Raw genomic sequence first — 25655 nt, forward strand, 5'->3', positions numbered from 1 at the left:
GGCCCCGCCCCGTCGCTTCCCGGAAGCTCCCGGGGCCGGGCGCAGACGTGTCGCTGCCATGGCGGATCCCGGGCGGCTGGAGCGGCTGGAGCGGCGCGTGCGGGAGCTGGAGGAAGAGCTGGCCCGGGAGAAGCGCGGGCGGGCAGCGGCGCGGGCCCGCATCGACACCATGAGCGCCGAGGTGACCGACTCCAACCCCTACAGGTGCCCTGAGGGGCTGTCAGGGCTGCGGGGGCTCTGTCAGCGTGCGGAGGATGGGGAACGGGGAGGCCGTGGGCTGGAGCGGTGGGTCTGGGTGGAGCGGGAGAGGCACATGGAGGTGGAGGAGGCTCGGGCGGGTGGGAATCTCAGGGATGGGGCTGGGTGTGCTCAGGAGGGGGCAGTGCAGGAGGCAGGTGCTCCGGGAGGGATGCGCTCGGATTTCCCACCTGGCTGGGCTGGCAGGGCTGGATGTCAGGGTTACTTTGTATTATCTTGCTTTACAATGCAGGCGGAGAGGGAGAGGGAAAGGAAACCTTGTGAGTTTTTCAGCTAGATTGCTAGTAAAGGGGACAGGTGTTGGTATTATACGTCTTATTCTCATTCTTCCAAATTGCCTATTTTAAAGGTTGGTTTATAGAATTCTTGAGCTCTAGAGACCCCTTCCCTTCTGGAAATCGGATTATTTTTTGGCTTTTGTTTTGTTGGTTTGGGTTTGGTTTTATTTTTCCTTAATACATGTTGATACTTGTACTTTCATGAAAAAATGCCATAAAGGGATAAAATGTTACTTTAAAATCCTTTCAGTTATCCTCAAAACCTGATAGTCTCTATTTATTTTTTTTATGTTACGTTAATCTAATCAAATTGATCAGAAAACAGTGCAAGTCTTCACTACTTTGCTGCCATATGGTTCATTACCAAAAAAAAGTGTCACCTTTCATTCTGTAAATCAGGGATTCATTTACAAAAATATCTGTGTCCTCCTGATTTCATCGATATTACCAGAGGAATAGGTGCATGAGTTTCTGCAGGGTTAGGACTCTGGTGCAAATAGGAAAGCATCTACTCTGTCACTCAGACAGTATGTAGCTGGCAATCACAACTGCAGTAGAAACAGCAGGCTTGAGTTTATTGCTTGGTGAGGTTATTTCTAAAGCAAATGTGATTTTAAATACCTGAAAAGCAAAATTGTTGTTAGAAAGATAAAGAACATTTTCTGTGTAACGTTGCATTTCTTTTTTTTTTGTAGTCGCTTGATGGCGTTAAAAAGAATGGGAATTGTCAAAGACTATGAGGTAGGATTCTATCTGTAAGGAAACATTACTTGCATTTTTTCCCTGGGGCGACCATTTTTGAGATACCGACTTATTATAGCTGTATATTATTTCTTTCTACAGAAAATCCGTACCTTCACAGTTGCAGTAGTAGGTGTAGGGGGCGTTGGCAGTGTGACTGCTGAAATGCTGACAAGATGTGGCATTGGTAAGGTAATGAGAGTTTTTTTTATTCTTCTTTATCTTTATAGTAGATGGACCAGTCCTCTTCATAAATAATTTGATTTGATTTTACCCAAATAAAAAATGTTGTGATGAAAGCACTCAAGAACAGCACTTGTGTAAACATTGCACACGAAGAGTCTGTATTTTTATTACACTGATAAAATTGATTTATTTAGGGCTTGATTCTGTATCATGTGGATGGTTCTTGTTTGGATGTTTGTCATCTCCATATTCTTATATGAACCCATCTCTCTAATCTTCATGCTGCAAAAGGATTACTGCCAAAAGAAAACAAAACAAAGAAAAACGAGGGGGTATTTCACATAAAGAACCAAGTTTATATCATGCAATTGAAATGTAGTAGATGACAAACAGAAATCTTTTTCACAAACATTAGTTTGTCATGTGGCAGCAAGTAGGAAGGTGATAATAGAGGTGATACTGTTCATACAGGTTAATCTGTTGACTATTCTTAGTTTTAATGACTTAACGGATTGGTTCAGTTTTTCACGTCCTTATGATGTTAGTACCTCTTGTATGTGAACTGAATGGGCCTCCGAGGGAGGGAGTTTGGCTGGGGGAGTTTTCTGTGGCTTTGGTCTTAGAATTAGTTTTGTTGTTCAAAATTGTCACAGTGCTCTGTTTGCAGAGTCTCTGGAGATTCACACATGTTAAAACAATCTTTGTTGTAGCTGCTTCTGTTTGATTATGACAAAGTGGAACTGGCAAACATGAACAGACTCTTCTTCCAACCTCATCAAGCTGGATTAAGTAAAGTGCAAGCAGCAGAACATACTTTGAGGTATAACTTGGAGAAGTGGGTATCAAAATGTATTTAGCCAGGATGCTGCTCCAGAAAACCAATGTTTCACTCTTAATAATTTGCAAAGGAGCATGATCTAATTTGGGAATTTGAGTATAAAATATTTGTGGGGAATACTGATACTTCAAAGACATTTTTGTACTGGCCAAAACATTAATGTGAGTCTACTTTTTAAGTATAGCCAGTTTTGCTCAGAAGCTTCGTACAAACTATGCCACTTCATATGTGTTGTGGGGTTTTTTTCTTATCTAATCTGAATTTTTGACAAATATGGGTGAATTCTAGAGTTCAGGGTGGAAACTTAAGACTGTAGCAACACTCGTGAAGTTAGGGAGAAAAATGTAAATTATCATTGTATTGTTTACCACTGACTCCTATTATTTCCTCCATAAGGGACATTAATCCTGATGTTCAGTTTGAAGTACATAACTACAACATCACAACACTGGACAACTTTGAGCACTTCATGGATAGAATAAGGTAAAATCCCCCAACTTTAGTATATTGCTAAGTTCTGCTGATCTGTGGTTCTACACAGCCTCACGTTTTTCTTGTTGGGGCTCTTTTTCAATTTAATAACTTCCAATTGAAAACCTCTGGGAAATATATGTACATGAAGACATTCCTGCCTAGATGTGTTACGGAAAACAGATCAGATCATATCTTGAGTGCTCTGTAGTAGTTTTCAGGTATGATTTATAAAATGAAGAAGAAAGTAGTGCATCTCATAGAGATCTGAAATGACTTGCACCATTTGCAGTTCTGTTGTACAAAGATAAAATTCTCCAGTACTTGGTATTGTGAGTGTATACTATATAAAACAGTCTAAAATGCCCCTATATTTAAATCCCAGCTTCAGCATGGTGTTGTTTCTATTGCAGATCTAAGATGCTGGTTGTGTCCTGTACTGCATTTGCACAAGCTTTGTTAGAAATTCACTTTTCTTGGGCTTCTGTGCTCTAAAGCAGCATGTTGGTTGCCATGTTGGTGTTTTGTTCTGCCGGCAAGTTCCTGTAAATTTCTGATGCTTGTTTCAGTAACGGTGCATTGGAGGAAGGGAAGCCTGTGGATCTGGTTCTAAGCTGCGTGGACAACTTTGAAGCTCGCATGGCCATTAACACGGTAAGGCCACCAAAGGCACGAGCTTGTGGAAGTCTGCTTTCTCCAATAAATAATGTCAGGAATTGTGGAACTATAGAAAAGACAGGAAGTTAAAAACAATCTCCTAAGAAATGTCCCCCTTGGCTTGAGGAATCTGAGCTTTTACCCAGTTCTTATAAACCCATTTTATGTGTATAAATATAAATATCACTAAAGACTTTAAAGTTACTATCAGCTAATGGTTAGTAAAAGATGGAAGCGTAGTAAACTCTGTCTTTTCTAATTACTCTAATGGTAATTATACAGAGTTTATATAACGGTATTTTCAAAGGCTGGTATGTTAAATCTTACAAACTTTTAAAGATTTTCTATAGCTAATTTTATTTCACATGACTTTTTGTATACTAAAAATGTTGTTTATTTAATCAAACTGATTTTCTTTATAGTAGCAGCCAATGTAGGGTATATGCCAAATGTATGTTTTCCTTTACCCTTCAGCTGACTTAATCCATAAATTGCAGGCAGGGAAGGCACACAGATACACTGTACCCAAGCCTCTAAAAATAGTTTGTGGAATTATATTCTGTAGTGTGCTGTAACTGGGTCACTAATGTCTGTATGTGCTAGAACATCACAGGTCCTCAGGAAAGCACAAAGGGCTGGCTTCGTGAGGGCAACTTTAATTTGCTCTTTGATTTGTCCTTTGATAAATAATTTCTCTTCTATCTCTCCATGTACCTTTTTCTGACCACAGCCTTTTTGCCTGAAAGCAGGGAGATGAATGTGTTTCATGACTCCCAATTGTTTGGGTTCCTATTCTTTTCATTAAACTTCAGCAGTGCTGATGTGTGTGTTTCTGTGTTTATAAGGCCTGCAATGAACTTGGACAAATCTGGATGGAGTCTGGAGTGAGTGAAAATGCAGTGTCAGGACACATCCAGCTGATCATCCCTGGTGAATCTGCTTGTTTTGCGGTACGTAGTACTTTGCTGAATTGCTCACTTGCCTTTTAGAGTGGGACTGGGAATGTGAAGATTAGCTGGCCTTGTGAGTGTGATCCTGGCACAGCTGATGCAGTACCTTAAAATTCTGTGGTATTTCTTGAATGCTTTTTTACAGCTTAATTTCTCTATTGCCCCTCAGTGTGCTCCTCCACTGGTAGTAGCTGCAAATATTGATGAGAAGACATTGAAAAGAGAAGGAGTTTGTGCAGCTAGTCTTCCTACAACCATGGGTGTTGTGGCAGGAATGCTTGTACAAAATGTTCTCAAGTAAGTGACTGAGTTGTTGCTATTTGATGTGTACAGCAATATATTTAAATATTTAAACATGTTCTGATTTGGCATCATTAAGTTATACATAAAAAATGCTGCAGTGCTGACTTGTCTTTGGAAATTTGTACATGGACAAAGAATAAATTACTTCTCTTGCCTGTAGCTGAGTTATTCTCACACACCACGAGAAGATGGGATTCTGTATTGATCCAGTTATTCTGTTGCCAGCTGTCTACAGCATAACTGGATTTAAGGCAATTACAGTAACTCACAACTCTATGAGTCTGAAAGTATATTCTAAAAGTTCTTTGAGGAAAAATTATTCCCTGAACAACTGAAGTTTTAGGTTTGCACCTGTATTACAAGCTCCTTCTTTCTTTGTGTTTCTAGATACCTGTTAAATTTTGGTACTGTGAGTTATTATCTTGGTTACAATGCGATGCAGGATTTCTTCCCAACTATGTCTATGAAGCCAAACCCCCAATGTAGTGACCACAATTGCAGAAAACAGCAAGAAAATTATAAGGTAAAAATGGTTTGGGTTTGTGGGTCAATTTTCTCATTTCCCTTTTCTTAGAGAACAAAGCAAGTTGCAAATCTGTAGTAAAAGAAAATGTTTGTTGCTACTCCAGTTTGCAGCAGTTGTCTTCAGATGAGTGCACACATTTCTAAATATACAGTACTTAACAGTTACCTTCAAGTAAAGGGTAGGAAGAAAGATTGAGGAAATATGTAGAAGAAAATATTACTTAACTGAATGCAAACTTTTCTAGCAGTCATATGTTTCTGAGTGTTAATGTGTTTGGTGTTTTCTTTGAACTTGCATGTATTCTGCCTTTTTGCTCCTAAGCAATCACCATTTAGAACCTTTTTATCTTACATATTGGAAGAAATGTGAATATTAGGCTTGAACTTCTTTGCTGTTTTGGAAATTGGACTGTTAAATTTTGGTTATTGAGGGGTTTATTTTTTTGTGTTTTTCCTCCAGAAAAAAGAAGCTGCAAGACCAAAAGAAGAAGTAATTGAAAAGGAAGAAGAAATAGTACACGAAGACAATGACTGGGGTAAGTCATCACCTGGAGACTAAATTATTTTCCCAACACTGAGATTCCATTTGGGTGAACACCGTTTAGGGTAGATAGAATTCTTCTAGTTCCTATTTTTTATAACTTAAGCTGTGGCTTTTTTATAACTTTACTGGCTTTTCACAGGTTTTGAATGTAATTTTACTACAACTTGATGATATGTTTTGAGTGCAATGTGATGTTTTAGGCTCAAAATGTAACTGCTGCTTGAATAAAAAATTCCTCAGAAGATGGTCGGAAGATGAGAGAGATATGAGAAGATGTATTAACTGCATATTCTTTTTAAATATACTAAAGAGCAGTTGTCATTTCCATAAGCACTGTGCTGAGGCATACCATGGATTTTTACATTCCACTGAGGGTTTTGAATTAGAAGGAATTATCTTAAGGAATGGTAAATGTGTTTTATATAACCATTTTAAGAATGGAGATATATGTTCTGTTTATTACATGCTATAGAAAATAATCTTATCTTACAACTGGGAGAAGTGTCCTTATGGTAAAGTTTAAATGGTGAGGACAAGAAGAAATGCCATTCTGGTTCATAAGTAGTCTATAATTTTGTATATTGTAAAGGGAAAATATTTTCTATTGATAATGGAATGAAGTTGTTGAAATCAAAGGTGTTTCTAGTTCAATTTAATTATGTTTTGAGAAAGTAGCTGCATTTTTCCTCTTACTGTGATAACTTGGTGATTAAAGAACTTTTTTTTCTAACTTCTAATGGAGTTTTTGTTTCCTTTTAATGCAAAGGCATTGAATTAGTATCAGAAATTTCAGAAGACGAGCTGAAGGCTGCATCTGGCCCTGTACCTGAGCTTCCTGAGGGAATTAGTGTAGCATATACTATCCCAGACAAGGTAATGTACTTATTCTTTATGAATTTTTGAAAAACACATTGTAGATTAAATTTATAATACCAGCCAGTTTGGTTACTTTTTAAACCTAAAACAGCATTCTATCTTGAACAATTCCAGTGTAATGTGACCTCAGTTCATTTGATTATTCTTTTTTAGCGTCCAGTTTTGTGTTCCTGGGAAAGGTACTTCTTTAAGTGGGGATGCTAGTGTGAATGTACTGCTGAGATGATAGGAATGAATGCATCTGGGGGCTGGGGGAAGGACAGCAGCTGTCACTTTCTCAGTTGATATTTTGGTGACTAGTTAATTTTTACCATACATAGCTTGTAAAAGCTGTATGTAGTCAGAGAACAATGAGTATACCTGAGGAGCATAGAACCTGAATGTCCTGCAGTAAGAACATTCTAACTCCTAGTCAAAATAGTTTACAACTGAAGCTTATAATCACTTAGGCCTAGTCTCACAACTGAGTGCCTGTTTCTAGGAAGGTGGTGTGGTGTAACAGCAATAAAGCTGATTTGTGGGGTTTTTTTGTTTACTTTTTTTGTTGACAACTTTTCCTTCCTGTTCCTAACAGGAAGAGAATTTAATAACTGGGGACACAGTAGCAGAGTCTGAAGAAAGCCTAGAAGAACTCATGGCCAAAATGAGAAACATGTAGGAAAACAAATATTAAGTGCAACTTTCATGAGTTTGGATGGACCTTGGATTTTGAGAAGACCAGAATTCTTACTTTTTTTCCTTTTTTTTTTTTTTCTCAATTGAAGCTTACCTTTTCTGATGAAACAGAACTGTTACAGGGACAGGAAGGACACAGACTTACATGTTCATATTCTGTTTTCTCATCATGTGTTTATTAACAGATAGAGCTGTCCTACTGTAAATTTTAGTTTCTCAGCATTGCTAGTGTCCAGATATTCAGTGGCAAATAAAGGGACCTAGATAAACTAAAAAAGCAGGCACAGCACATTATATACCCTATCATGTAATGAGAATAGCACATAGAACAGGCCAAGGGAAAGATGAAATCTGCTGGAGTGGACTGGGTGAAGGGCAGATGATAATGCCTCTCTCATGTTGCTGTTCCTGAGTTTCCAGACACTTTTACTTGGTTGTCATTCACTGGTCTAAAGTCTTGGCATGGATCATGCTGTGGCTACTTTTTCTGAGTAATGAGAACATATAAGCCTTTTCATCTGCCTTAAATATCCCTGGGATGGAATTTTCTTTATCAATGCAGCTTTGCTGCTGCTTGTCCTTAAACAGCTGCCTATGTTTTGTATGTGATGTTTTGAGTATACTGTAAGAAGGTGAAGTCTTTTGTTATTATTACATTAGCAGCATGCCACTATTTTGTCTGGCAGATGCTTTTCATGACAAAATTATGAGCAACATTGGAAAGAACTGGAGATTTTGTCTCTCTTTTCAGAAGTCTAAATATTATATTTTTTTGGTTGCTGGAAGTTTATAATTCTGATCACTCCCCTTCACATGGGCTATATTAAGTCTGAGTTTGCTGAGAAAGTCTTCTAAAATTAGATGCTATAAATTGTTAGTTTTGCAAATATTTTCATTGGAGTAGCTCACTTGTTGTATTTGTCTTGTAAATGACATAAGTACAGTCATATAACCTTTTAAATGGCCACGTGTTAAACTGACCTGTAAATATTTGCATCCTAGAGCACCAATACCCTGCAGAACTGGAAGGATCAGTTTCAAATATTTTAACTACTGTGGGCATCTGATCCAGAACTTGGTAATCATTTCAGCCTTGGAAGTGTAATACAAATATTTCCAAATAGGGCTTTTCAAAAAACTTTTCCACAATGTGATGCAGCCAACACAGAGCGAGCTAGTAATGGCAGTAGTAGTAGAATCCCACTAAAATGAAAAGAGACAGCAATACCATGGTGGTGCTTCTGTTTCTTAGGGTAGCTGAATGAATACCTGTTAGTTATACTAATAATTAGTTTTAAAAATGTTTCATTTCTAAGTAATGGTTACAAAATTCAAAATCAGTTTCCTCCACAGCTGACATCAAATTACATTATACACAGAAAAATCATTTCTAAAACCAGTGAGGGAGATTTTGGGTGGTTTTGAGTGTGAGGCATTATACTGTAAAATTGAAGTGGCTTTTTTGGATTGAGTTCTATTTTGGAGAAACCAGGTTTTAGAAATGAACTGCAAAGAAAGATAGGAAATAGAATAATGAGACCATTAAAAAGGTATATAGTTGAATCTGTGTCACTAAGTCTACGTTAGCTTGATCCAATGTCAATTTACATGTTATTTACATTTCTGTGTGACTTTCACCTTTCTGTTGGGAACAATAGAAGTCAGGCACACAACTGTGTGGATCTGGAGATCCTGAGGCAAATGGCTGACTCACTTCTACAACAGCTCAGTTCATCCTGACTCTTAACTATTTGGCTGCTATCACAGGATTGATAACTTTAGGAGAGGCAATTTCAAGTACACTTTTATGAGGGAATTAATACACTTTTGTATGCCCTGTTAGAGAGTACACAAGATGGCTCCTGTGTTACTTTAGACTTTCAACTTGTATATACAAGAAGAATTTGAAATAATCAGAAAATAAATAAAAGATGATTTATGTGCAATGGGTAAAATTATTTAAAAATAAACAGCATGCAAAAAAGCAGCATTAAGGATTCTTTTTTTTTTAATTAAAAAGATATTTGCAAGTATAATGTACTTTAACTGTAAAACACAATAGAATATTTATTGCTTCTTTGGTTATGAACTAACAAATCAAAGTACGTTGCCATGATTAAGTCCAGCTTTGTTTATTGGGCAATCTTTTAAAAGTGTTCAGTTTTTACAGTGTCTCATGAATGTTATTAAGATGTTGATATTCTCACAGTGTAATTAAATCTCCATTGAAACTGGTGACACTCTGCTTTGAGGTGGAGCTCTCCTACACAGAAGTTTTATCTGGCATATCACATATATAGAAATTACTTTTCCTTGCTGTCCATGAGGTACAATTCCATGGAAGCTGTCTCATAACCTTTCTTTGGGTTCACAGGGTAGGCACATGGATTCCTCACCCTCTTTGTTAAAGGACAATGGATGGTTGGGATCTGCTACTTTTTAGGGACCAATTTTTTATTTTAATCTTTTTTCTTATTCCACAACCAACCCTGCAACTTATGAGGAATTTGGAGAGAAGTTGTGCAATGGAAGAAGAATAACAGTTCAGCAACACTGAGGATCTAGAAAGTAACTTCTTATTTGAACTAGGAACAATAAGGGAAACTATGTAGGAGAGGAAGATGTACCACTGTTGATGTTACAATCAGAATTGACGTGACAAGCTAGACCAGACATCTGATAATTCTTTAGAGGAAAAAATTACAGTAGGTTGAGGTTTTGGAGGGGAGGAGGGTTGGGTATTTTCGTTTGGGTTTTTTTGCATGTGTATTTGTCTGTCTTTCCTTCTGCCTCTCTCTTTGATTAATATTTCTTTATCTGATGGCAAATTATTTTGCATCACTAGTTTTTCCCAGCTAATACAAACACTCTTATGTTTTAAAGGATTCAGTAAGATTAAACAGTGAAAGTAATGCTAAAGGTTTAAGAACAGGAAACTGGCCATAATCATCTTCATTCTGATTCCTCACTGGAAGTATTTTTATTGAACAGAGTGGAATCTTACAACAGCTTTAACTGTACATGATGATGATATATTTAGATACCCTAGTTTCCCAAGGAAACCACTTAATTTTGCTCAACTCCCTTGAATTAAAGTTTGCTTAAACTGAAATAACCCTGCAGGTAAAACTTGAGGTTAAATGGTATTTTCAAAGTTTTTTCAAAATTACCATTTCTTCAGAAACAACTTTAAAGGCTTGTAAAAAGGCAGGAAGGATTGATGATAAAAAAATACACAAATCCTCTAAACCATGCTGTTACAACACAGAAATAAGAAATGCCTCTTAGAGTTTATACAAGTGGTTCAGCTTAATTTGTTATAGTCCTGGCACTTAGGCTAGGAGGCATCAAGTTTTTGCTATTAGCTACAACTTGAGCTAGTAACTAATGTGTGTACCCATGTACAATGAAAGAAGCTCACTGTGTACCATACAGTCTGCAAAGTTAAGGCAGAATTCATGAAGACAGGCATCAGTCCCAAAACAGTACATAATCCTTAGAAAAATGGATTTGTCTTAGTAACTTTCTGTCTACTAATATCAATAGAGACTGCCTTTTTCTTGAAGCAGGTTTGTATCACCTTTGTCCATGTTCCAGCAAAGCATTTGGTGATAATGCACTTTTTAAGCTGAACGTGTCTCCACTTGATGAGTGTCGGGAAGTTGCTTTTCCACCTATCAACAAAGTCTCTGCTTCTTTTATTTCCATAGCTCTCTTGTAAAGTTCAGCTGCCTTCTCAAAGTCTCCCCTTTCATAGCTTTGGAAAAGAGCAAAACAAAGTCGAAACAAGCAAATAAAACAAGTTTCTCTATTTATTTAAATAGAAATATACACCATACTATCAAAGTAGTGTACTTAAAAGTCTCTACTTTCCTAGAAAGTACCCAAGCCCAGATGTTTTGTTTCATGCAGTAATTTGCATTTATAGGGTTGAAGCATATAATCTTACCTTAGCACAGCCAAGTTTTTCAGTGTTTCCCCCACGCGAGGATGCATTTGACCAAAGCTGTCTTCATAAATCTTTAGTGCACGTTCATAGAGAGGCAAAGCTTCAATCTGCTTTTTCTTTGGGTAGCAAAAAGTTTCTTTGTTATAGATGTGTATTTCTTTGATACATATGTGTATTACATGGGCTTTTTTTTGCCAACATAGTATCAATGCATCCTAGATGCAGTATCATGCCTACCATTCACCGCAATGATCTTTTCCCTGCATACATTTTCCTTGCCAAATATGCTTTCAATGTTTAAAATGGAGCCCAAGAATTTGCAAATACTATAAGGAATTTCCCTTTTCAATGCAATCAAGTTTCTTTTGTTTCATTTAGGTACAGGTAATAAAAAAGCCTAAGACAGGAAAAATAAATGTTAGGCATGAAAAACTTACCATCTGACAGTAAAGGACAGCCAGGTTTACCAGAGCAGTTGCTACACTTGGATGTTTTGGGCCAAATGACTTCTGTCGAATTTCAACTGCTAGCTCATACAGAGGAACAGCCTTGTCAAGTTTGCCCTAGAAATAACAGGGGAAAAAAAGATTCATTTCTCTGGTATCAAGATGGTAACAGCAAAAACTATTTTAAACAAAAGCCTTGGAGAAGATATAATTGTTTCTAGAACAAGGGGATAAACTTTGCTAAATAATATGTATATTTTGCATAGATTATTTATCATGACTATATATTAGACCCTAATTTTCCAAATACTGGACATATTCAACTCCCAGTTAATGTGTTTCTCAGCTAGGTCTATTTCTTCATTTCTTAATTTATTTTTTCCCCATGAGTGTCTCATTAAGAAGGCTGTAAAAAGAATTTTCAGTTGTACTTTTTATCAAAATAACTGTCTCCACCGACTTTTAATTTGCGCTCCTTCAAACTAGCAAAGAGGTTTTTGATGCAAATATTGAGTGGCTTTGCAGCTTCCAGCAGCATGAAAATTAGAAGCTGAAGTGAGCAGAAAATAACATGACCCAAAACCATTTAATGCAGACAATAGCATGTAAGAATTATTTCCAAAAAAACATGAGCAAATTTGATCTAAGAGATTATCTTCAAGGTCTTTTTTCTCTTTGAAGCACAGTAAAATGTGAAAATATAGAATAAATAAAATTCTTATAACCGACTGAACTTGATCTTGGTTCAACTGTTGGAAACAATATATCACTATTAAACTAATAATACCTAATGGTTAGAACAACCATCTACAAACACAAATATTCATAACACACTTTGAAGTTATGAAATGCAGAAGTTTATACTCCTGTTAATTTTACTCCTCATAGTGCATTGTGCACAGCAGTAATGCTCATCTTTCACTGAGTCAACAGAAGCTGAAGGTGGCTCAGCCAGACAGTTTATCTGTAAACAGCTATCTCCCTCATAATTCTAAAAGTTACCCTTAAACTGACTGTAAAGTTCAAGGTCGTTGTGTAAAAAGAACTATCCCTACCCACTAAAACATTATTTTTTTCCATTAAGACAAAGACATTACAGTTAATTTAGGTGATCATTACAGTTAATTTAGGTAACAGGTCCTCACCGTCTTTTTGTACAGCACTGCCAGGTGTTTCACAGTGTAAGCCAAGGAGGGATGATCTGGAGCTAAGGCTCTCCTCCTGATGTCCAAAGCTTTCTCATAGAGCTCCTCAGCCTTGTCATAGTGCTTCTTCTCATTGTACAGGGCTGCCAGGTTGTTCAGGGACTGCGCGCAGTCTGGGTGGTCGGATCCCAGGACTCGCTCCCGCATTTCCAAGGAGCGCTTCAGGAAAAGCTCTGCTGTCCTACACAACATATTTGCCCATCAATATTTTAAAGCTGGTAACATCTGTACAGGCTGAAGTGCCTGTTTGAAACAACAAACTCAGCCTTGGAAACTCATAGTAGAATCTGTTCAGAACTGACGAAGTAGAAAAGACTCTGTGTAATGTCACCACTGAAGCAAAGAGCACGTTTTATCTCGCTACAGTAGGGTATTTCTATTATATTTCTATTATATTTCTATTATAGGGTAGCTGCTATTTCATTTCAGCTTTACAGCAGCTCCTCTATCAAAACTACAGGTGATCCCCCCATAAGACTGATAGCATCCATTAGTACTAGGCAGCTTCTCATCATGACATCCACACAAACCCTGTCATGCTATTCTCAAAAGGTCGGCTTAGTAAATTGGAAAAATCTATTTTACGTTAGAGGAAAAGAGACCATTTATACACAGAACTGTAGGTTCAATTCTGGAGCTCTTAGGCAAGTGTCAAAAGGTGTTCACTCTATGCAAGGGCTGGACGATCATTAAGTGACATACCCTTCTGCCACTGATTTCATCTCAACTACATGAAGTCTTGGACTTGCTGGTTCAGAGCAGGGATATCCATTTTTAAAAATTCCTTAAACCTCCACTAGAAAGTTTATACCTTTTCTCACCTATGAAATAGTGGAGATACAGCTACTCTTGAAGTAGGTTGCATTTAACAGGAACTACATCTGAATAACATGGAATATTAAACAATCTTGTATGAGATTAGATAAAATATTACTCCTCTATAATCAGTCATTTCATGAGGGTAAACTGATGAAAACTCCCCATGTCCAACAACTGTTAAAAATCAATTCCTTCACTGCAGAGGTCGTGATTCTGTATGTAGATCCTAAATAATTATATACTTCTGTAATTATCCAAAAGCTACAGGTGCCTTAAACATCAGGTACAGGAAGAACTGGAAGCAAAAGTACCTCCAGAACTCACTCTTTGCTTTTTTGCTGGGCACTTCTGTTCTTCTCTGAAAAAACTCAGTTCAGTAGAGTGGGATTTAGGTGACTTTACAATTCCCTTATAACACATAGCTTAGATTCCTCTGTCAGCTAAAGAAATTGATGTGAAGAGTGGTTGAACACAATATCAGAACTATCTTGCACCTTTTATTCCCCTTCTTCAACACTCCTGTTTATTTCTGACTGCTTTTAGAACACCTTTGTGCCATTCTGGCCCTTTCTGGCTTTTAGCAGGACGTCAGGGTAAAAGCTGAAGGATCACAACGAATATTTAGGACATGACTTCTTGTAATACTGTCATAGAAAAACAACAATCCTGCTGTTCAAAGATGAACACTACAAAGGAGAGTCACAAAATAGTGAAGCTGAGCAGAGAAGGCAAAAGTTTGAGAGAAAACTGGAATTTACAACAAAGGCTAATTAACTGTGGAACTTCAGTTCTGAATGCAGGAAGTGCACTGACTTGGTAAATACCCACACCAACAGCACCAAGTAGAAAATAGGACTGAATTTCACAGTGAACAAAAACCAGTAGAATGAACAAGGGACAAGTATTTGATCATTTGTCTGCATTTAGTGCTAGATCTCCCTGCTCTGCCTCCATTCAGACATCTGAGAACACTCAGTGGATGTGCCACAATCAGTACAACTCACTCAAGATTATTCTGCAGGTAGTAGAGAACTCCAAGCTCATTTAGGGTTCGAGCATTATCTGACGTATCCTTGCCTAAGGTGAGCTCTTCCAATTGCAGGGCTCTTTGACGCAGGAGAGCAAAGCCACACTACAGCAAAAAGAAGGAAATGTAAGCCAGTCACCAGTACTTTTGAAGTTTAACGCTAATGACAGAAAACCAAAAGACTTAGTTTGGTGCCAAAGTAGCACAATAATCCTCCTTAAGTTCTATTTTTGAGCTACATAGCAAATGCTTTCTTACAATATATCAGCAAATTGCACCGAAAATGTGAAATTTTGGTGAAAATTTCCAGGCAATACAAGTTACTGTGCGGTCACACCTCTCTCCCTGTATCAGACATGCTAATTTGCTTAAAATACACAGTTGAAAAAAACAGTTCAGATCGAATTCTTAGGTTTAGAACCTCCAAACTTAAAATCAATTTAACCTCCAATCCTAAACACCATATACAAATGCATATAAAATATTACTCAAGGCTTCACATCAATCTGTTTAAAATGGGCAAACAAGTTAATGCTTATAAGCAAAATAAATCAAAGTAAAAAGTGTACTCTGCTTATTTTTGATCTTTGCAGTCTTGGTAGAAATATTTTTGCAGAACTCATTACAGAAATAGACCAAATCTTCATGAACCAAATTCGTTCTTATTTAATCACTGTGGAAATAGCAACATGTTTATGGGTTTTTACTACTTTCATTAGAGCTACAACATGAGCTCTGGAGTTATTAGCTGGACTCTAACAGTACAGGCATTACATGATAAACTCTTAGCTGAAAAATGACAAGAGAAACCCTGTAGCTAAAAAACAACACAGGAGAAGAAAACAGGGGAAAACTCTGTATGTCACCTAATCTTTTACTGGGATTTTCCACTGCAGTAAGCACTGCATTCACTAGTAGGATAAATGCCTCAACTACTCTGTAGATCACCCTTTTCCATTGTGACTTTGACACACAATTGTATTGGCCGTAATTCTGCAACTCTGGAATGTATATATCCACTTCTTTCTTTTCTACCTCTTTCAACTCCATTCCAGTTGTACTGACACATCTCTACTTCCAGCAGAGTTGAAAGGACAGTTACCAAAGCTGCTAAGATACTTCACTACCTATGCCCACAATTACCAAAAACCCTGGAGCATTGTCAGCTCTGCTGACACAATTTATCATCTGTTTAGCACAATTGCAACATGCCCTGTACCTCTTTTTAAATATCAAGCACTGCCTTACCAGACTGCCTTTCTGCCTTGCTGCTTTTTGGCGTATTTTGAAGGACTTTTTCCTCAGTTGCTCAGCTTGTTCATATCTGAAAGTAGTTATTTGGAGTGTGAGAAGAATGTCAATAAGCATCCTGGAAAGATTCTAAGTTACTTAAGTGTACAGATTTGAAAATTTAAGATTCTTGAGAATAATTGCACTTTTTTTCAAATATGAAATTTACAAAATTATTAGGGACAGACAATGTTTCTCCTTTATCTCTACAAGTTTTTTGTTAAACTAAGCACAAAAGTTGGCCCCTCCTATGTGACCTGCTACAAGAATAGAGAGGGGATGCTCATGGTTGCATTTGAACATATGAAACTCAAAAAAAAGAACCAAAGAAAAATTCTGGCTTCAGGACAAAAACTTTTGCTGTTAATTTTTTTTGTACTACCTCCACATAAAACAAAAATAGCAGTGTAATTATGCTTACTTGTTCTGCTTTTGGTACAAGGTTGCAAGTGCATCAAGTTCACGGGCCACCCGAGGGTGTTCAGCTCCATAGGCATTTTCAGAGATTTCCAATGCCTGTTTATACAGCTGTTCAGCATTTCCAAACTTCTTCCACTGAACATAGACTCCTGCCAGCTGGTGGAGTGACTGTGCCACCCTGGGGTGGTCTGGATCCAGCGCGGTCTCTCGAATCTCCAGAGAGCGCTGCAGAGGAGCTACAGCCTGTAATAGCCAAGGCCAGAGCATGAGGGCAGCAGGCAGCATCCTCTATGCTGCAATAACTTAACGACTGCCTTAGAAAGCACACACTGAGCTCTGCTTCATTTGCCTTTTTGCTGTTACAACAATCTCTAAATGCACTTACCTGACTGAGAAGACCTAGGTCCTTAAGAAACCGTCCCAGGGTCTCATAAAGATCAGCCAGGCAGATCATACTTTCCTCTCCCTCACTGCTTTTTTCATATTCTTTCAGAGAGTCAAAATACTCAGCTGCCATAGAGCTCTTATCTTTCCCAACCAGCTGCCAGTAACTCAGCAATTCTGCAAAATGTCCCCTGTTTTAACAAGGAAAAGAATCTTATCTCTGATACCCCTCTATTCAGACCAATGCTAGCTTAGAAAAAAAGGCCTACATGAACAAATGTTGTTGTTATGCTACAGCATCTACAGAGACAATCCATGGAGACTAACACTATTCAACAGCAATATTTATTCCTTTACCAACCCCAGGGTGTAACAGAATAGGAAAAATACATTATTTATATGGAAACAGCATTTAGCACTTCAGCCTCTACTATTTATTTCAATCTGTCACTTTCTGATTTATATTGAAAAAAATAAATATGAAATGTTTATAATGGCCAAAGCAGTTTCTACCTTTGTACCTTTTGTAAAGGTTTTGGGACACAAAGAGATTCAAAAGACACTTGTGTAGCTTTTGCTTATCTCCCTGCTGTTGGAAGAGCCAGGGAAGTTCATCTGCACTTCTCCAAGTCACTCGGTCTTGACTATTGAAAGAAAAACAAATGAAAATTAAAACTCCAACAGACCTAACATCTTGTCAATTTGCTATGAAAACCAGGCAAGCATAAAATTTCCACACCTGAATGTCTGAACAGATTACTGTAAGAAGCTATGTACTCCATTTTCTTATATGTTCATTTTAATTTCACTTCAGAAGGCACTGGAACCCCCAGGCTCTCCACAGGAAGCTGCTTCTCCATCCCATATGGGCTAATCTATGCCTGCCAGCAGGACTGCCTCCCTGGAGGAGCCCACTGTCCCTTTGTGCCTCCTTTGTCTGGCACACGGTGGCCCTCTTGGCTTCCTGCTATCCAACAGTAGATGCTTGGAGGAGCAATAAACAGCAGCCCACAACTGGGACTCATGTAACTCAGGATGTAAATGCAAATCAGTTTTCAAGCTAGATATGAACTTGTAGATGTTCAGCTGTCCTACCAGATCTCCTCTTATCTATGTGCTACTTGCTTGCTGAACACAAGTGGTTTTCTGCTTCAAGTCCCAAGCAAACTCAATTTTCCTAGCATTTACTGGGAGTTAAAAATCCTTGGGGGGTTGGAGACAACAAAATAACTGATATGGTATGAATTCATGCCCTACATTTCCCCACAATCACTTTATCATATGCCCATTTCCCTTCACAGACCTCATTCTTTTCCAAGACTAAAAAGCTATCAATAAGTAAACTATTAAACTGACAATTTTGCATAGTTATTTTGCCATAATAATTTACTAAACTCTAAGAAAACATATGAAGAAACCAAAATATCTATGAAGCATGAAATCTGCAATTTAGCACTTCTTGAAGAATTCTGACCTACCTTAACTGCATGGTGAAATATTCAACTAGTCTTTGTCTATAGGCAGAAATAACATTTTCACCTGCTTCCATATACTCTAGTTTTACCATCTCCCAAGCCTGAAAGACAGTATAATTAAAAGAAAGAGAATGCATTTAATTTGTTTAAGTGCTGATGATACACAGGGTGATGAAACACATCTCATGCTGTAGAACTGAAAACCTTTCAATGACAAAGGCACTACAAACAAATTGTCTTACATTAGACCACAGCTCTGGTTATTCAAGCAATATTCCTTTCTCTTTCAATTCTTGTTTTTTTGGGAAGCCAATGTTTTCTAGGATACATGCAGTTCACAATTAATAGATTAGAAATTTACAAAGGTTTGAAAGGTCAGATTTTCAGCAATACTGGTTTATCACAGCTCTGGTAGTTTTCAAGATGTTTCTAAATCTGACCAGATGTTAAGGAAAATGGATGAGCAAACATACATTTCAAGGCCTAAGTAGCTAACAACAGAACTTATCCAAAAAAACAGGGCTTGGAGTCAGGGGTTGGAGCTTCACTTGCATATGTTTAGAATTACAAATTTTACCTGGAGGTGCTGGAACTTCAGCAAACCACAGCCATATGTCAGCAGACACATTTTGTGCAGGCTATGAAGGAGTGAGGCCAGCACTGCAGAAGTCAGCTCAGGATAAAGCTCCATCAGCTCTGACTCACTCACCCCATTGTGGCTGACACCAATGACACACAGTATCTGCATGAAGCAGAAAACAAGATTTCATACAGTCAGCAATAGTTCCTGTAGAGCTTAGTTACACTGAAATCTCAAGAAAAATACTGTTTATCACTGTGATAATTTTATAGCCAAAAATTTTATAGCCAAAACCCTGTCTATACACGCCCTTTACTCAAAGAAGAGACCTCAGTGTTAATGGTTTAATATTCTAATAAAGAACCAAATGGGCAAAAAAATGGCTCCTCAGACTTTCCTCTAAAACACTGGGAGAGAGTAACTCCATTATCATGAGAAACTTTCATCTAGGTAAAATATGCTAAGGGTCTTTATGCAGCCGGAACCAAAGAAGTAGCAAGTAAGAGTATTGTGTCCTTATTAAAAAAATGTTTTGCACAAGAGGGAAATTCTGCAAAGGTAGGAAGAGGAGTCAGAAATGTAATAAGCAATGCCTTTATTCACAAGCCACCATGTTTTGATTGCATTTACTATGCTCAATGTAATTAATCACTAGATCATGGTAGTGATCAGCAAGGAAGTGCTAATTCTTTATCACATCATAGTGAAAAAATCCTGCTTTATTCTGTGAGACAACAGCTCACTTGATATTTAACACAAAGCAGTCATACATTATATAGTTATGCAACAGATGTAATTACATTAATTAAATTGTCCCTTCTATACTAATAATATACAATAATCTCTGAATCATACATATGAACTAAGATAAATTTGTATTTACTTTTAAGTTAAGAAAAACTCTTTACAGGGAAGAGTATTCATTACCTGAAGAAACAGTGATGCATTCTCTGCTTACCTCTCTCAAAAGGTCTTTCTCTTTATCACTCTGCAATGATTCCTGAATTGATCTCAGAACAAGCCTGTACAGTGACACTGTGTCTTGACACTGGCAACACTGCTGAAGAATCTCATCAATATTTCCTGTATTTCCAACACTGAGCAGAAGGACAAAAAAGGTAAGGTTTAGCATATTAAATTTGGTTGAGTAAGATTGATTTGAAACTACAGAAGAGCTCTATCTCAAATATTCTCTGGATTCCTACTGGGTTCAAAAGGTGCACAGCACCTGGTGAGATTTAAACAAAGAAGAGGTGAGTTCTTGCAAGCCAATTTCTGTCATATTGTCTGATTTATCTAAATAGCTGCAACAGTTTTATTAAAAAATCTAGGCTGCAGTGTTCTTTTCTTCAGCAGGAGTACAAGTAAGAACATGAGGATGGATAAAGATAAAACCACATGCTGCTATTTCATTTAATGCATTTACAAAGCATGTTTTCAGGAGCAATTAAGTCTTCTAGAACATAAAATGAGAACAAAAATAATGAAATCAGTCACCCAGAGTAAATTACCAATTAGTGTATCATCTTCTGGGAGTCTCTTAACTAAAAACACATCTTTCTCAACAAAATGAAGTCTAGGTTAATAAGAAGCCAATGCACTTATGAGGTATTGTCTTTCACAACAGGGAAGATTAATTTTCTCCACAGCAGGAAGCCACAAGGCTAAGGACCATATGCAGGAAGTTAAACTAAACAGTTGTTGAACTTCCTTGCAGCCTTAAAAATCTATGGGGCAAACTCTCTGGTACGTCAGTAAATACAACACACCTGAATTTCACTGTTTAACAACACAATGCCAACATTCTACAAGCACCTTTAAAAACCACTGAAGCAACTGATACACACATAAAGAAGAACAAATTAAAATAAAATAGAAATAGAAGACCTGAAAACAAATAGATACAACTAATTGGATTCACTTAGCATCAGCGTGGTGACTGCACACTCTTCAATTTCTGTTCCTGTTGCATTCAGACTCAGTGAAGAGCAAAATTTCTCCATCATTTTTTCTTAACAAGATTCATTCTGTGTTAAATGAAAGCATTTCAAAATGCTTATTTTGCTAATTAACCTACTTGAACTCTTCTAATCTAGTGATGACCATAGTAATTTCCAAAACACCTCAACTTACCAAGCAATGGTTTTGCCCAAGAGAGTGACATACAAAGCATTGCAAGTTGTGGCGGAACGACAATGTCTCTCAAGCTTCTTCTCCTACAACATTTTAAATAATCATCTGTGAAATGAGATGAAACTAACCATACAAATAAAACACTCACTGTTTGAGAAGAAAACAAAAGTTTTAGATATTCTTTTATCTGCAACATCTGAAGATTATAACATAGCAAGTAGTACACAAAACACTGTACACATTTCCAGCTATAGGAGCATATGAGTGAAAAGTCTCATTTGAATTTAAGATGAAGAGTTAGGGTCTAACATTATATCGCAAAGCTAAAATACTGTTTTTCCCAATCTGTCAATGATTGTTACAGTATTATGCAAAAAATAATTAATTAAAACATAATTAAACTTTCTGGTATTCTAAAATAAAATATCACATTTACAGCAGTATGTGCAACTGCACAGTTTTTCTGTTAAAAATTTATGTTGTTCCATCTGTGTTTCAGGGCTATGAGCCATGTGGTAAAAATACTCAAATTTCATGGTATCTTGAGCAATTATATTTAGTTAGTTAAATATAATTCTTTACTCTGGCAGCTGGGTTTATTTAGTCTTTCCATGTTTTCATTAAAAGTTAGACTAGAGTAAGGTATTTTAGAAAAACTGCAACAGACATACCTGTTCTTTAGTCAATTTAACATTTGCAGAGTTACATTCTGCACTAATGAGAGATTTAACATCTTTGGAATTCAGTGGATCAAGATGAAGAGTGGGCCATAACCTTTGGTAAGAGAGAACAAAGTCATATTTGAACCTTATTAAACAGCACAAAAAAGTAAAAAAAAGACATCAGAGTTCCAGGGCCTTTTAAAGATTTATATCAAAGCAGTAATTGAAGCTGTTCCCTACTACTATGAAATTCTAGTCATCTGAAGTAGAATTTACACTTTTAGCCTTATCCTAAATCAACATCATGGTATTGCAGTTCTTGATGTGCATCTGACTGCATTTAATACCATTTTTCATACAGTCATGTGGATAGATCTATCACAGTAAAAAAAAAAATCTGGTTTTCCAACAGCTAAAATCTGTCATTGCAGCTAAAATAGAGAAGCTTTCATTTTCCTCACAGATTGCAAAATCTTATCCTATTAAATCTCCACATCTTGACAAATCTGTCTGCTCTTCAATGAGTAACCGCAATTCAAAATAATAATTCTAAGCCAGGATGCTTTGACACATCACAGAAATATAACATACCTCCATGCCTGCGGACATGTTTCTACATTCACTGATACAATCACTCTCACGTTCACTGGCAGTGGATCTATCAACCACTTCATGTGCTTCTCAGCTTGCTTAAAAACAAATTTTCATTTCTTAACATAGAGGTTGTTCAAAACAATGCCAGAAGTTGCTATGTTTCATTAACTGTGCAATCCAATGAAAGAAGTCTTAAATTCTCCAGTGTCCTTTAAAATCTTTCATGATCTGGTCCTCTAGACAGTACTAAATGACCCACTTATATGTATCAGCACAACTGTACACTAAATAAAGCAGATAGAATGCTATTGTTAAAATGTTCACCTCATAAAAACCAGGCTATTTACATGCCCAATAAGTTAGCTCACAGCCTTGAATCTTTGGATAAGTAATGTAACCAGTCTGCTCAAAAATTAAGGTTTAAAGATAAAATTTAGAAGAAAAATACCCAAACAACCCTAAAAAATTATCTACAAAAATAATTCAACTGCACTTTTCCCAAAACTGTTTTCTATGTTCTCTTCAGAGCAAAGCAAACACTAATATTTTTGTTACATAGCTATGACTGAACCTATTACAATAGTCAAGATTCCTGTTAGACTGACAAGTGGCAAAGATTTTGAAAACATACCTGTATTTGGTCAATAGAGTCAATAATTATAATAATGCTGCCTTGATGGCGTGCAGAAAGTTTTTCCAGCCAACGGGGAAACTCTTCCAGTAGTTTAGCTGGATCGAAAGTCAGAGGTGATACTAACCAAGAGTGTTGCATAAGCTGCAGAATTATAAACATGTACAAGAAATTCTACTTTAAAAATCAGCTAGGATAGTTGAAAGAAGTCCTAGAAGACATAAAAGGGAAAAAAAAAAAGCAGTTCTCCCCCCCTATCTCACCCTCTCCCCCCAAAAAACTCTATGTGATTTGGGGGCAATTTTTCTAGTCAAGTTCACACAGAATTCTTTTCTTCTAGTATATGCAGAAAGATGGCATATGCAGAACAAGGAATATTTCTTGAACTCAGTGTATAAATTCTAGAGAGATAACCTTTATACAACAGACAAGAAATATGAAGACTTAAAGGACTTGAAGTTGCACAGATTTAACAGGCAAACATCTAAGATAGATGAGAAAACTGCATGGAGAGCAGAACTGAATTCATTTTCTACAGGTTTTTGTACTGTAAGGCCCTTAGTGCCACTCTTGTGATGGAAAAAGCAAGTTCAGACCCTGGCACAAAAATGATCCTTCTTATTTCCCATGTATTCAGCACACAATTAAAAATAAATCAATATAGGAGAGAGCCTAGTCTAGGAACAAGATGGTGCCAAGTGGCCAATACAGCCTCAGGTTTCTAAGCACATAGATACAAGACGTACAATCTGCCTCTCTCATTGGCCAGATGGAAGGGAATTTTGGAAGGAGTATAATTATATGGTTTTATAAGTCATCAATATAGGTCACTGAAAACATAACTACTAATGCTGATCTATTATGAATATCCCAGAGATGCTATTTAGTTGAGCTACATTAAGTGTACAGGATCAGATTCCCCTCATTCTATAATGCCTTACATTTTATAGACTCACTGAAGAGTTTGGATTGGAAGGAGCTTTAAAAGTCCACCTAGTCAAACTCCCTGCAATGAGCAGGGGCATCTTCAACCAGACCAGGTTTCCCAGAGCCCTGACTGATCTGAACCTGAATATTTTTCTACTACATTTGTATTACTTTTCATTGATGCTGGAAAATTTGTAGAAAATGTTATCTTTGCACACACAAACACACACACAGACACACAAAGAAAGATGCAATTCAGGGCATGTATTCAGCATTACCTTCAGAGTAAGGCGCTTAATTATCAATGCAGATTCTGAACTGGTAGACATGGGCCTCCCAACAAAGTGGTAAAGAATTAGAGTGTTTGGTGAATGCTTCTGCTGTAATTGAATCCTAATGAAAGAAGAGAAGAAAAAAATAAGACTCAACAGACTACAGACTGTAATTTTGCAAATAGATCTCCAACAAAAAGCATCATTTTTGCCAAAGGAGACAGAGTATCTTAGCTACACATGTTCCATGTTTATCTTACAAAACAGGATAGATATTTCCTGAGCTATAATTGAACTTCTAATGTCAGATTCCATTTTTACTCTCACCATTACTGATAGCAAGTAGCAAGCATCCTTCCTGGCACTGAATAGTCATGTGCCACTAAGCTTTTAAAAAGAAGTGACACCATCAATTCATTTTTATGACAGCAAATTTTGTCATAGCATACAAGTGACCATAAAATTCGATGGTCTATGATAAATTATGAGGATTCTTTCTTTATTTCAGACTCTTTTTGTGTATCACAGAAGGGCAATACTATTGAGCTATCAAAACCACATTGTAATGATGTGCAAAGATAGATATGTAAGTGATGCCTTATCATAAGGTGCTGCAGCTGGTGTCAGGGAGCTGTTAAAGGTAGTCCAGATGAAATTAGCAACTCAAATACCTCAAATCTTTCCAGGACGCTTAAATAATGTCAGCACTTTGTAAATGCCCCCATTTTACCTCTTATTACTGACACAATGTTTGAAATGTAATGGAAACTTTTTTTCTTAAATTTCATTCATATAAAGAAAAATAAATTTAAACTACCATTTTGACAGAAGGAGAGATTTCCCAGAGCCTGGTCCTCCTGATACAAGCAGTGGTGGAATTGGTGCTGGTGCTGCTACTAGGTCATTCAGACGTTCAAAATACTATTAAAAAGAAGCAATCATTATAAATAGTCCAGTGTTTAAGGAAGAAATATAGTGCCTGGTATTGTAAACCATTTCAATTCAAAATGCATGTACCGGTTTATTAAGGTAAAGGAGCAACTACTGAAATGCAATACAAGTGTAAATAGATGTTGCAAGGAAACACTTAAACAACAGAATTTATTCTCTCTTTTTTAAAAAAGTGTAAAATTAACTAACACTTTCTTCAAAACTCTATTTAAAATGGAATTTTCAGTGTTAATAAACTGAATTAGTGTTATTATAGTAAAGCAACAATGTTCTGTTTTTGTTCAGGCTTCCTTGCCCTCCCTTTCCCCAGACTACCACTGTACTGGATATGGTTGCCAGGAAAAAGCTGGCATCTGCCACGAATGACTATTTTGAGCATACAAAAGCATAAAAAAGAAAGCTTTCTTACAGCATATGAATGTCCAAAAATATTGCAGCAGATGACAAAATGAACCAAAGCAAAACACCCTTCACCTGCTTGGGAGAAATGTGTCTTCAAAGTAAGAGGTGCATTTAGATATACATTGGTATTTTTTCTTTAATGTTCTGTTATTCTATTGCTCTAGAATGGTGTAAAGATGGTACAAT

At 37.0% G+C, this 25655-nt stretch overlaps 3 protein-coding genes across 7 annotated transcripts in view; 1 reads left to right on the plus strand and 2 right to left on the minus strand.

Moving 5' to 3' along the window:
• Window positions 1-60, minus strand: part of ACAD11 (acyl-CoA dehydrogenase family member 11) — a 29343-nt gene extending 29283 nt beyond the window's left edge. Inside the window, 1 exon segment of the mRNA XM_053994505.1 lies at window positions 1-60. Within this exon segment, the coding sequence (XP_053850480.1) occupies window positions 1-60 (60 nt within the window).
• On the plus strand, window positions 59-19950 carry UBA5 (ubiquitin like modifier activating enzyme 5). Of its 4 annotated transcripts, none has more exons than XM_053994517.1 (12): window positions 59-204; window positions 1232-1277; window positions 1380-1469; window positions 2174-2283; window positions 2698-2784; window positions 3342-3426; window positions 4275-4379; window positions 4549-4676; window positions 5070-5205; window positions 5668-5743; window positions 6518-6624; window positions 7202-9537. In XM_053994517.1, exons 1-12 carry the CDS (start codon window positions 59-61, stop codon window positions 7283-7285), a joined length of 1200 nt encoding a protein of 399 aa, XP_053850492.1. In that variant the 3' UTR covers window positions 7286-9537. The 4 variants fall into 4 exon arrangements, with proteins under 4 accessions (XP_053850492.1, XP_053850500.1, XP_053850509.1 ...); XM_053994525.1 differs by lacking the exon at window positions 7202-9537 and adding an exon at window positions 19868-19950 and having other exon boundaries at window positions 85-204; XM_053994534.1 differs by having other exon boundaries at window positions 185-204; window positions 1357-1469; window positions 7202-9292.
• NPHP3 (nephrocystin 3) overlaps window positions 1689-25655 on the minus strand; it is a 32923-nt gene continuing 8956 nt past the window's right edge. The window contains exons 10-28 of one of the 2 annotated variants that reach the window (XM_053994483.1): window positions 24934-25037; window positions 24123-24237; window positions 22918-23061; window positions 22284-22381; window positions 21702-21804; window positions 21031-21113; window positions 19856-19994; window positions 18895-19059; window positions 18321-18418; window positions 17364-17486; window positions 16844-17033; window positions 16460-16701; window positions 15997-16072; window positions 14726-14853; window positions 12843-13083; window positions 11689-11814; window positions 11252-11367; window positions 10883-11059; window positions 1689-1759 (exon numbers count right to left, since the gene is read on the minus strand). In XM_053994483.1, the coding sequence (XP_053850458.1) occupies window positions 1741-1759; window positions 10883-11059; window positions 11252-11367; window positions 11689-11814; window positions 12843-13083; window positions 14726-14853; window positions 15997-16072; window positions 16460-16701; window positions 16844-17033; window positions 17364-17486; window positions 18321-18418; window positions 18895-19059; window positions 19856-19994; window positions 21031-21113; window positions 21702-21804; window positions 22284-22381; window positions 22918-23061; window positions 24123-24237; window positions 24934-25037 (2487 nt within the window). In that variant the 3' untranslated portion in view covers window positions 1689-1740. Of the gene's footprint in view, window positions 1760-9418; window positions 11060-11251; window positions 11368-11688; window positions 11815-12842; window positions 13084-14725; window positions 14854-15996; window positions 16073-16459; window positions 16702-16843; window positions 17034-17363; window positions 17487-18320; window positions 18419-18894; window positions 19060-19855; window positions 19995-21030; window positions 21114-21701; window positions 21805-22283; window positions 22382-22917; window positions 23062-24122; window positions 24238-24933; window positions 25038-25655 lie in introns of those variants that run through there. The other variant, XM_053994493.1, reaches the window with a different exon arrangement.

The sequence above is a fragment of the Vidua macroura genome, chromosome 1 (assembly GCF_024509145.1).
Source record: "Vidua macroura isolate BioBank_ID:100142 chromosome 1, ASM2450914v1, whole genome shotgun sequence".
Taxonomy (NCBI): domain Eukaryota; kingdom Metazoa; phylum Chordata; class Aves; order Passeriformes; family Viduidae; genus Vidua; species Vidua macroura.